The following is a 12,645-nucleotide window of genomic DNA, read 5'->3' on the forward strand; positions in this document are numbered from 1 at the left end:
TCCTCCAGGAGAGTAGTAGACCAATTTAGAAAGGATGAAGCTGTTTTAAAGGGGGTGTTGCTACAAGATGTTGAGCTCTATTGAGAACTCCAGTGATTTCACAGAAGCACCAAGGTTGGAAGAGCCCTCAAAGATCATCAAGTCCAACCTGTCACCACAGACCTCCATGAGGCCTTTAGCATCCCACAAGCACTGAGACTGGTATTCCAGAAGTCTCTCCAGCTGCTTGGTTTTTGTAAGATTTCTAGACAGTATTTTGCTTCTCTTCCAGTGCTGGGGTGAGCAGTGACCCTCAGAGATGACTCAGTTTGTATTTGAAAGACATTAAGTGCCTCTGAGTCACTAAAGCAGGCCCAGGCATACTCAGAGCTATAGCTAATATAACAGAAATTGGAACAAGGGTTTGTCTGAAGTTCAGCAGGATATGCTGGTAGGACAAGTGGCTTCAGCAAATATCCACTTGAAGGAAGCACACTTAAACAAGATAGAATAGTTCCTTTAAACAAACTCAGATAAATCACCATTATAAAATCATTAGCAAGGTAATGAGCTATGCATGTTATTAAGCAGTGGCATGAGCTGCGCAAAGATTTTGTAGCTTTACTAGTGGGACACATCAATTAAATCATAATAGAGTGAAAGATGAAAGCTGATAAAAACCCTACCTTTGCAGAGCTGACAAAGCCAGGCCTCCTGGCCCAGGGCATACTTGCAGAAAGGGTGGCCATTCTAGCTCTGCTTGCCTCATTAGCCTTTGACATCGAGGAATGGCCATACTTGAAGTGAATATAAATCTTTCTAGCTGAAAAGCATAAGATTTGTCTAAGGCAGACAATTTTGGGGGGATCAGGCCTAGTGGGGCCTGAAAGAGGCCCAGCTGAACGGAAATCAGGGATATGATAGGATGGATCCAAAGCAAATTAATGTCTTAGGCATAACTGGTTTGTACCAAAACCGGCCAATAAACTACGAGCCTGGCAAGGAGCAAGGCAGTGTGTGTGTGTTCTGGGTCTGCAGTACCAGCATGGCTGATGGCAGCGCTGCAGGACTCTAATGCCTAATTCTGTCACTGTAGCAATCAGTTCTCCAGGGTTTTTTTTTATGTACAACATGCACATGAGGCTATTATCTTACCATTTCTCTTCTTTTTCTTTTCCCCTTGGATTTTTAGGTTTCATAGACCGTAGCAGTTTGATTCTACCTGACTACTATGCCATCTTCAAAACATAACTAAAAGGAACCATAAGTGCTGGTATTATTCACTTCCCTGTTACGTACAATGTAATCTCCTGAACTGCCTTTTTAAAACACAAGAGTAGAAAATAAATATGAAAAAGAAAAGGAAAACTGTATTTACACGTGATGGGTACTGCAGCATCGTCAGACCTGCTAGTTCAAGCTTCAAAAAGAGAAAATACCCCTGGTGGGAATCGTGCCAAGACTTGGCTTCTATGTATAAGACTTCCCTGGCATGTGGATTTGCCATATGTGTTCAAGCCCAGCTGGTGGTGCGTCCCTTTTGTCTTCAGGCACCTGTCATCTTGACAAGCCTCTGTCATCAACTCTAGAGAGCCCCTAGATGGTGTTCAGGAAATCACTGGCCTGGCTGAAGTCTCTGAAAGACGAGCACCTACAACACTAAGGCACTTCTACCAAACACTCCTTTCAGACTGTGAGCACCTTATGAGGATGGTGAAGAAGCAGAAATACTCTACAGGTCAGCCCATCTGTGAACATCACCTGACTACAAAGGCATTTCTTCCCCTGGAGAAGGCTATGGCCAGTCCACAGGCATTGCTCATCTCCCAAGCAGAAACATGCATCACCTGTTTCAATGCTACCCCCTCCAGAAGGCTGGTTTATTTCTAGCAACCATTTATTTTTCATCTCAAGTATTATTTTCTAAACCCATCTGTGAACCCATCAGCACTAAGTGACAGGAATGCTTGAGGACAAGGAAGCAAAACCCATCTCTTCATGGTCACCGCATGGCATTTGTTCAGCTTGTAGTTTGTTTTTACACCCAAGCCTCATGATGTTTGAGAGCTGATGCACACCTGGCAGCAAGAAAAGCTATGATTCTCAGCTGCTTTGTGGCAGGAGAGGAACTTGGGAGACTGAATGAACAAATGGTTCATTCAGGACTATCTGACCTCTCTGTATCAGCTCTTTCAAGAACTGATCCTATAATACCGAGAAGAGCATGACACTGTGTTACCTGGTGTAACAGTAGGAGTCTGGTTCATTGGTATGAGTGGGACAGGTCAGCAGTACCCACAGGTGAGGTACAAGGATGGCAGTTCACAGGTGCTCTGGTTTGGGTTTAGTTTATTTTTGTTACAGTGGCTTAATACACAGACCAGAGAGCTGCTCACTTTGGGCATGGTATACCTGCCAATTTAAATGTGTGTGCTCTTAACACTAGGTAAGAGTGCAAACAGCCCCAATGCATTCAAGAACATGTCTGACAGGCTTCATTGAAGGTGACTCCATTGAAGTGCTTTTCTGAATCTAGGCCAGCACCTTCCAGAATCAAGTCCTCAACTTTTGTGACACCAGCCACAGTCTAGGATTCCTTTCCAGCCCTAACAGGAAACTATTATGCCATGGTTTGGGTCAGTGGCCCAAAGCACTGTAGCAACATTACTGTAATGAGTTCCAGATTATTACTTCAGGACACTTTTTTTTCTTCCATAACAGCTATTTTGTTTTGACAATTTGAAGAGAGAGGCCAAAGTTTTTTACTACAGTGTTACTTCCGTTATTACTCTTTTCATTTCTCTCTGTCTTCCACATATCTCCCCACTCTTCTGTGCTCCCTCTCTACCTCCCTTGCTGCCATGCTAACATTGCTCTTCACTGATTGCAGGACAAGAAGCCTCTCCCCATGTGAGCATTTAATGGCAAATGTTGCCTAGTGCCAACACTCCTGCATCTTCTCAGGCCACCCTCTCATTCCTCTGGTCGCAGGAGTAAAGCAAAAGAAGCTGGGTGTAGCCTGTGGAGCTGCTCTAGCATCCAGACTACCCAAACACTGGCAGTGAGGCATTTATGCTTAGCATAAATGAGGTGGTACTCACCACCTCACACATTGTTGTCCATTAGAGACAAGCAAAATGGTTTCATTCCCATCTGTGACCACACTGCTGTGGATTATAAGATATAAAAATTACAACTGGCTCTTGTAGGACGGAAGATGTTACAAAAGGGAAGTAAAAGCCAGCTGGTGCCTCTGATGTGATATGCTTCCCAGACCAGGTAATGCTTTCTGAAGAAGCACAGTGCATCGCCAGTTCACAGCTGCTTTAGACACAGGTTCATCAGTGGTGAAAGCCTTTAATATCTAATTATCAGCTCAGCACAGCAAGGACAGAGCACTCATGCTAGCCAGGAATACAATGCTTTGGGGTTACTGTCATTAGATGCTGGGGCTCACAGGTTTAAATTCATTCACACACACGTGCCACATACGGTATGACAGCATCAAAGCTTTAAAAAGGGAAAACTAAATTCTAGGATTTAACTACAAGGTGTTAGGCAAGGGCTCTACCACAGAGGTGGAGGTGCAATAACCCCTCATATTCCCAGTATGGAACCCACATCTGCCCAGGCACTGCTAGCTTAGTGCTTCAGTGTGAAAGGGTGACAGCAGTGATGGAAATCACAAGGCCTGGTAGGCTGGTAGGAGGAAAAGGCAACAGGTTTTGTGGTGCTGTTGTGGTTGGTTTTTTTTTTCATTTTATGATCAAAATCAAGAGGAATGAGGTTGAAACAGCAGATGGTTGCTGTCCGCCTGCTGGTGGTGCTCGAGGTCCCAGGGGAATGAGTAGTCTGTGGGCAGGGTCGCCCTGGGTACCCCTACAGTCCCTCACAGGCATGGACTCCAGCAGTGCCCACACCTGCCAGTCCTGTAGCCTAAACCCTGGCACTGGTTAAGACATGTAACAGCCCAGTCCTGGGTGATGGCCAGACACCCAACAACAACCCTGCCTTCATCTAGGGAGACCCAAGGCAAGTCCCTATTGACAACTTAGCAAGTTGTTGCACTGTGCCTGCCTCACGATTCAGGCTGTCCCCAGGGCAGCTACCTACAGCAATGCTTTTTTATTTCTCCTTTAGATTATGTTAACTCCTGGTTGAGCAGAGACCAGGACGTAGTGGAATAACTGCCATATTGCTCCCAAATTGCAGGTAGAGCTTATTACTGAAAAAGGGAAGGGGGAGCAAAAAGAAGCCATCTAAAGCATTATGACAAGCCCTATGAGGAGAGACTGAGGGAGCTAGGGTTGCTTAGCCTGGAGGAGACTCAGGGGTGACCTTATTGCTCTCTACAACTACCTTAAGGGGGGTTGTAGACAGGCAGAGGTTGGTCTCTTCTCTCAGGCAGCCAGTACCAGAACAAGAGGACACAGTCTCAGGCTGCACCAGGGGAGGTTCAGGCTGGAGGTCAGGAGGAAGTTCTACACAGAGAGAGTGATTGCCCATTGGAATGGGCTGCCTGGGGAGGTGGTGGAGTCACCATCATTGGAGGTGTTCAGGAGGAGGCTTGATGGGGTGCGTGGTTGCATGGGTTAGTTGATTAGGTGGTGTTGGATGATAGGTTGGACGCGATGATCTTGAAGGTCTCTTCCAACCTGGTTTATTCTATTCTAATTCTATTCGGCACTGTAGTAAGCATCACAGACCTAGTACATCATCTGGTTTTAGCCTCAGTTACTCTGAGTATTTGGAAAGTCACCCTTTAAAGAGGTATTCTTCACCAGCCCTTTAATGTCTGGACACTGCAGCAGATCCTGCACAGCCACCTCTGGCACCCATAAGAAGTTATGAGCAGACTGGGCAACAGCTAGTCCTGGTTTTAAATCTGCTTGCTTGAGCACTTGCCTTCTCATCTGCAAAACCCATCTCTAGCATGGCAAAGTAGTTGTGATTCTGTTGGAAGTGGGGGAAAAATAATCCAACAACAGCTGATTTGCCCCCTTTCAGCTTATTTGTAGGGTTATTTGTAGGACATAAAGATGATGGCCTTCCTGCTAAGACTCTGTTAACACTGCAGTTAACACCAGTCATCCTCTTTCATATTAGGAGGAGATTAATAGGAGCAATAAAGGAATTCCATCAGGTTTATAGAATGGAAAGATCGGCGCAGGAGAAGAATGGCTATTCCAATGATCCATCTCCAGGGCTGATAATGGAGATTATAGTCTAGAGTCACGGAAGAAAACCATTTGGTTATAATCTACTGACTCCTGATGGGTTATTCGTACTTAAAGCATGCAAGCACTGTGCCTATGAAGTGGAAATCTGTGGGGCTGGGGAGCCAGCATGGTTGGAAAAGCAATTCTGAAATTTCTAGACAAAGTTTTTCATTATTTGCAAAAAGGTGATGGTGACAAAACAGAATGGTGCCATCACCTTCCCACACACACTCAAGAGCAGTGGGTTGTGGGGACCTGGTGCTGTACTGATGACTTCAGCAGGAAGGTCAGTGGTGTGGCCTTTCCCCACCCTGTGCCCTGCTGGTGGGGTACTTGCAAGATGAAGCTTCGGGCTGGAGGCTTGCTGGGACAAAGTTCAGCCTCAGAGAGGTTTTGTGTCTAGACAATTTCTCATGTGCACTCTAGACATTATCAGAAGAGAAGGAAGTCAGGGGGTAGGTGAGGAGATTTTTTTACCTTTTATGTTAAACTGAAACTGTTTAGTGAACTCATTACACAAGTACTTCAGCCTAACACCTACATGTACTGACAGTACTTTGCCATCACCAGAACTAGTCACCAAACTCACCCTTCATTACTTCTTCAGTGCCATCTGTACAGTGCGAACACTTAAGAACCAACTGAGGGGAGCACTTCTGACATGCCTAGCAAAAGCTTGCACTCAAAGACAGATGGGCAAGATGGAAACCCAGTCACACATGAACGGGGGCTCCCCAACGTGCCTGCAAATAAAACCACTTTGTATAAATAGCCATGGAAAATGACTAGGCTAATAAAATCAGGAGAGAAAGGGGGGACAAATTCTTTTTTTCCCAGGTGTTCAGTCTGCTTGAGCTTGGAACAATTTCTGTAGACAAAGAGGAGGTGATGGGCACGTTACCTGCGTTCCCATGTGTCCCAGTTACTCTTGCACCAGTTGCATTTTCCAGTTGATATCCAAGTGTATGTATATAGTTTGTCTTTGTATAGGAGTGAGTGTGGTGGCTGTCAATCATGTGCTCTTCCAGTATTGTAATTTAACAGATTATGGCTGTATGAAAATGATGTAAATAACTAGAAAAAAATTAAACTTAATCTCCATGTCCTAGTTTTTGTACATACTGAAACTGCATGGTATTTAAATTATTGTTTGTCTCTGATGTATGCAGTTTCTTAAAAAAATTCATTTAAAACAAACCATTCCTGTGCCTGTGTATCTTGTCACCCCCTGTGCCAGTGACTGACAGTGCAACAATCAGCACAGTGAGGACACCTGCTGCCAGCCAGGCTCAGAAGAACCCATACCCTGGCAGCTGCAGTGACACCAGCACATGCCCATGGCATGCCCACGCTTCAGCAGGGAGCAAATCAGAAGCCCCAAGACTTACCAGCAAAGAGTGATTGGATGTTATGGCAGCTAAGCCACTCACACCATCTCAGCAAAGGCATGCAAAGGAAGATGACTGCTACCTCTGCTACTGAAGTTGTACCCAGTACTTGGTTAGCAAAGAACAAAACAGTCTGCACTAGACACACACACCCACAAGCACAACCAAAACCCACCTCTCATCACAACGTGGTTGGTACAGGGTCTGCTCTCTCACATGCTTACTGCCAGAGTCAACCTAGAATCACTTTGGCTGGAAAAGACCTCTGAGTCCAACCATTAACTCTAGTAAGTCTCATGCTAAACTATGTCCCTCAGCATCAGATCATTGAGTCTTTAAACACCTCTCGAGATGAGGATTCAACCACCTTCCAGGGAGTCTCTTCCAGTGTTCAAGAACCCTTTCAGTGAGGAAGGTTCTTCTAATATACAACCTAAACCTCCCCAGGTGCAACTTGAGGCCATTTCCTCTCATCCTGTAACTTGTTACTTGGGAGAAGAGATCAACACCCACCTTGCTACAGCCTCCTTTCAGGTAGTTGCAGAGGTCTCCCCTCAGCCTCCTTTTCTCCAGGCTGAAAACCCCAGGTCTCTCAGCTGCTCCTCACAAGACTTGGTCTCTAGACCCCTGAACAGCTTGATTACTCTTCTCTGGACCCACTCCAGCAACTCAATGACTTCCTTGTAGTGAGGGCCTCAAAACTGAATACAGTATTTGAAGTGTGGCCTCACCAGTGCTGAGTATAAGGGGACAACCAGTTCCCTGGTTCTGCTGGCCACACTATTCCTGATATGGGCCAGGGTGCTGTTGAGCTTGGCCACCTGACCACACATGGGCTCATGTTCAGTCAGATGTTAATCAGCGCCCCCAGAGCTTTCTCTGCTGGGCAGCTTTTGAGTTACTCAAAAAGTGCTCACCTGGCTGTGATCCAAGCACAGGACCCAGCACACGCAGCATTTACAAACTCTAGTTTCTGTTCACTGTTAACAAGTCTTTGTCCAGTATGCAACGCCCTGTGGTTAGAGAGTCACCAAGTAGTGCTCCTGCTATGCAGCAGGAGTCATACCTGCACATCCAGATACTGTTACACCACCTCTTCATCTTTTTTTTTTTTCCCTTTCCTTTTCCTTGAGGATCTTTAGTGGTTGCACAGCATCACACTGTGATAATCTGTATCTTCTGTGTAGTTAAAAGTGGAGGAAAAAACCCTTCACAAGAACAGGTAACTTCAAAGAGTCTCACAAGGCTTCTGCAGAAAGTACAGAAAGTTAGAGCTCTGCTTCAAGATGTTCAGTTTTCGTACCTGGTAATGCAAAAAATTCTGACCCCAAAGACACAAGTGGCACCCAGCACCTTCTCTGTAACTGGCAGGCAGGAGTAGGTAGGAACTGTCCCCTGAGGCACACAGAAATTTCCCATTACACAAAAAGGGAAGGTCCCCGTATTTTGACTGAGCAAATTCTGCTGATACAGAGACACAACATAATCAAAACTCTGGAACTGGGCTTTTTTGGTTTGTTTCCCTTGCATATGCTTCCACTGACCTCCTTACAGTCCTTCTGGGTATTTGTATGCATTTCCATTCTCACAGCCAACACGTTTGTGCTATCCACTGAGGACTGGAGCACAAAATGAAGTAAAAGAGGTCCTAGTCTTTTACTAAAGATCCCTTTCCCTTGCAACTAACTATGGCTTCCATCAGAGCATTATACAGTGTTTTGGTTATATGTAGTGAGAGAAAGGACTGCTTGAGGAGAGGACTGGACCACATTAAGCTTATTGTTTTAATTTGCAAAGCCCATGAAGATGTTTGGCAGGGGAAAACTTGAGGGGGAAGCTTTCACTATCCAAAGCAGATGCTTCAGTGCTCTTCCTATTGCCTCTGGAGACAGAAAGAAATTAAAACAAACTCCCAAAAAACCAAATCACCCAAACAGACAAAAAAAACCCAAACCCTCTTAGCAGCCAAACAAACATGCAGCAAGCAGTTACATACTCAGCCAGCCAAGAAGAATTAATGAAAAGAAAGACAAAATACCTCATTTTCAAGCTTCTCAGGAAAAATCATCATCCTATGACTCGTTACCAAAAGATATACAGATAACAGAAACAAAACAAAGGTAATCCCTTACCCATGGCTTTCCATTGAAGAGTCCAGATTTCCAGCTGAGTACAATCACTGGAGGCACAGAAAAAGGCCTCCCAAATGGTGGACTCTGCTCTAGGTTGGGACTTGAAAGATACTTTGCCTCATCCTGATCATCACATCCTGCAGACTGTGAAAGCTCACATTTTGATGTTCTGCTTCCTTGGGAAGTAGGTGTCTGAACTAAAACATTACATTTAACTTAGCAGCCATCACAAAAAAATTAACTGACCATGAGTTAATCAGATTCAGACTTAAGAGTTGTTTGGGAATTCAGTAGGTTTTGTGCTTAAACTGCATCCCTCTTAAATCTACACCAAAAGCTTGGAAATGGATCCACTAAGATACACACAAATGTCTCTTACCAGATGGGCAAGTGAAGCACAGAGTTAAACCACACTCTGCTTTCTAGAGAGCTTCCCTCTGTCAGCATAGCCCAGAATAAATAATGCACTCCACTAGAGAAACACTCCTGTCTTTTCTTTCAATATGAAACTAAAAAACCTGCACATGAACTTCAGCTGTCATTAAAGTGGAGCAGCATTTGGCATCCATCTCGCATACAATGAAATGCTTAAGTAAAGTTGCTGTTGCTCCTCATGTGGAAACATGATGATTTTCACTGTGAGTGGGACCAAGTACTGGCTCATGTTGCCCTGGGAGGTTGTGGAGTCTCCCTCCTTGGCAACAGCCAAAAGCTGGTTGGACACAGTCCTTGTTCTAGGTAGCCCAGCTTGTGCATGGATGTTACATTACAGGTAAAATCCTGATGTCTGCCTCTCTCACAGGCCAGCAATTTTACTGGAACTCTGGCAAAATGAACATTTGCCCCTCTTTTCCAGGGTCCCAATAAGGGGCACTCACACAGGTTCAGAAAGTTAAAGCAATCCAATTGTTTAATTATGACAGACACAACAGATTGATGACTGCCAGTGATAAATTTACTAACTGCAAGATGATCTCAAGATTAAGAAATTCTGGGCAACATCCAGCATAGTAAGAGATGCAAACCTTTGCAATAGCTTCAATATAAACAGAAATGCAGCCAAAGTTAAGCCATATATAGAGGATTCAATTCTTACCAAGAAGGGTGTCTGTGTCTTGGGTGCTGTACCTCTTGCTACTGGCCCTGCACCTCTTGTGCTGGTGCCAGTACCCCTGCATCCTACTGGTGCAGTGCCCCTGTAACCAAGAGATGTTCCTCTCATGGATTTTATACCCTAGCCTCAGCTGTCCCTGCCTCTAGGTTTAGTATTTAGCATGATTTAGGAGGAGAGTTGAGTAACAGTCATACACATTTAGCATGTACTCAGCTTGGTCCATTAGCATACTAAGAGGTGTTAACTTTGTCCTGGGTTAACATAGCCCACTCTCACAAGCTGTTGTAGGTTAAGGCTTAGCCTGTGGGCAGATGGGAGTCACCTCACCCAGATGGGACATACCAGATCGGGTTTATGCCTCTCCCTTTCTTGCCTCTATTTAAGCAGGGCAGTTCTGGCCTGGCTCTCTCTTGCTCCTGCTTTTGCATCTGCAGCTGCCTTGCCTGAGAGCTCTCCTTACCACACAGTAGGGCCTGCTACCATGTGGTTTGGCCTACCTCCAGGTGTTGGGGCCTACCTCCAGAGAAAACCATCCTCAGCTGGGGGAATCCATGGCCATCTGCAATCGGGTTGTATATATATCCTCCCTTATTTTCTCTGTATATTCCTTCTTCCTCAGTACCTGTTAGTTTTGTTAAAAATTAACTCTTTATAATCCAAGTCTGTGTAAGTTTTTTTGTCTACCCCTTTTACTTCCCCTATTTTTTCTCCTACAGAGGAGCAGGGAGGGAGCAGAGGAAGAGAGGAGTAATCTAAATTCTGTCTCAGGAGGTTTTGCCCTGGAGCCTTTAAACAGTGACACAAGCTCCTCTCCCCCAACACAGATGGGAGGGAAAGTAACACAAAAAACACTCTAAAATCAAGATAAGAGTTTTACTGGATGCACAATTGCCTATCTGCAGAAAAATGCAACAAAAATGAAGAAGTAGCAGCAGAAGTCAGTAATAAAATGGTTCCCTCTGCCCCATGCATGGGAAGCCAGCCCAGTAGAAAAAGACCAATAGCCCCAAAACCAGAAACCAGGAGCAGCAACTGGAACAGGAAGCCTCTCATGTTACAATCTGAACTTCAAGCCCATGATACTTTGCTCCAGCCAGCACTTTCATTTTGAAACTGGCATGATAGCATCATGGTATTGAATATCAGCAGTGGATTCAACTCAACTCATGACAACTTTAATGTTAAAATTGCAGTTAATTAGGCAAAGGCTTGGGCACTGTGGCACTCAAAATCTGATTTGAGGTTGGGTTTTTATGCTGTTTTAGCCTTGCTTCATCAGTTTCAGCTGAAGCAAGGTCATCTTACTTTCATAAGAATGCCTCCTCCAGCTTTTTGGCAGGACAGCTTCATGGATCTTCATTTAACACAAACATCTACTGTACATGACCTTGGTCCTGAACCATACTCAATCAACTTGCCTTCCTGTCCCATGGTAAGCTAGGCACTTACCCCATAGTGGGGTTGGACCAGGTGACATCCAGAGGACCCTTACAGCCTCAACCCTTCCATGATTCTGTGAAAGTAGATCTGTCTCTCACCTAGCTCTGAGGCCACTGAGAGAGAAAGGCTTTTGTAAATTAAAAACTAAACCATAAATGCTTTTAGAGCCTTCTATCAGTGATTGGAGAAAGGTGCACTGTCAAGTCTGGAAGCAGTAACACTAACTGGCACTTCCAATCCTGATTCAGTGCATCGCTCTTCACAGAATATGAGTTATTGATTCCCCCTCAGGGCTGAAATTGCTGAACACCTTCAGTCTCATCAGTGCTTGTTTTTTTTAAACAACTAAGCAATCTGCCATGTAAAGGCCTGCATAATGTATACATAACATCAGGGGGTTTGTGAATAGGCTGTGCAGCCTGAGGGAGAGATGTTCAAGTGGGTCACTGTTGTACCTGTGGCCACTGTTTTGAGAAACTTGTGCACAGCGTGTTACAGAATGGCAGTGCTGTTGTTCATAGAATGTATACGCTCTTTCCTACCCATGTTACGCAGCTCTTGTGCCCATGCTAGGAAAACAAGCTCATGTCTGAAGTGAACTAAATGGATTACACCACTATACAGACACAGCAATGGCTTTCGAAGCAGACATAAGCATGCTTTTTATGAGCTGAGTAAACTTGGGCTTTTCATGAACATTAACAGCAGCCTCCTAGAATCCAGCACAGATACCAGAATCATAGAATTGTTTAGGCTGGAAAAGACCCTTTGGATCAAATCTAGCCATCAACCTAGCACTACTAATTCACAGGATTGTTAGGTGTAATCTGATCTGAGTACCAAGCTTCCCTAGTTTAAAAGAAAAGTTGAGTTTCTGAAGTATTTTGAGTCTGCACTACACTAAGTGCAAGTTAAACACACTCCTTCAAGTGCCATGAGCACACCTGGCACACTAAAGATCCATTTGAGTCACTTAAAAGCTAAACAGTGGTCTGTGCAAGATGTAGAAATAGAATTTTACACTTTAACAAGTGTAGTTGAAGTGTTAGTTGTCCACCAGATCTCTATGGCAAATCACACTACTTTTACTTAGCCCATAAATGACATTTTTGTATTAAATTTCTTTTGAAATCTAAACCAAACAAGTACCAAATTACATCTCTGAACCAAGCATTCTGCAGAGTCATTGCTTCCTACTGGCCTGTGATTCTGCACTATAGTGACTCATCCCACCGATTTTCCCCCATACCTGCCCAAAGTAACATTTTAGGATATGACAGATCCACCTTTCTAGAGTATCTTCCATGATGAACAAAGAAGAAGGTATTGCAGATGACACCAAATTAGGAGCAGATGTTAGTCAGTTAGAGGGT

The 12,645-nt window shown here is 44.5% G+C and overlaps 1 protein-coding gene across 6 annotated transcripts in view; it reads left to right on the top strand.

Moving 5' to 3' along the window:
• Window positions 1–6,390, top strand: part of PHACTR1 (phosphatase and actin regulator 1) — a 356,496-nt gene extending 350,106 nt beyond the window's left edge. For all 6 annotated transcript variants that reach the window (XM_068160783.1, XM_068160782.1, XM_068160786.1 and 3 more), the window contains one exon: window positions 1,172–6,390. In XM_068160783.1, the coding sequence (XP_068016884.1) occupies window positions 1,172–1,187 (16 nt within the window). In that variant the 3' untranslated portion in view covers window positions 1,188–6,390. The remainder of the gene's footprint in view (window positions 1–1,171) is intronic.
• The last annotated feature ends 6,255 nt before the right edge of the window (window positions 6,391–12,645 follow it).

The sequence above is a fragment of the Melanerpes formicivorus genome, unplaced genomic scaffold, assembly GCF_026170545.1.
Source record: "Melanerpes formicivorus ecotype bairdi unplaced genomic scaffold, bMelFor1.0.p_v2 SCAF_53, whole genome shotgun sequence".
NCBI lineage: Eukaryota > Metazoa > Chordata > Aves > Piciformes > Picidae > Melanerpes > Melanerpes formicivorus.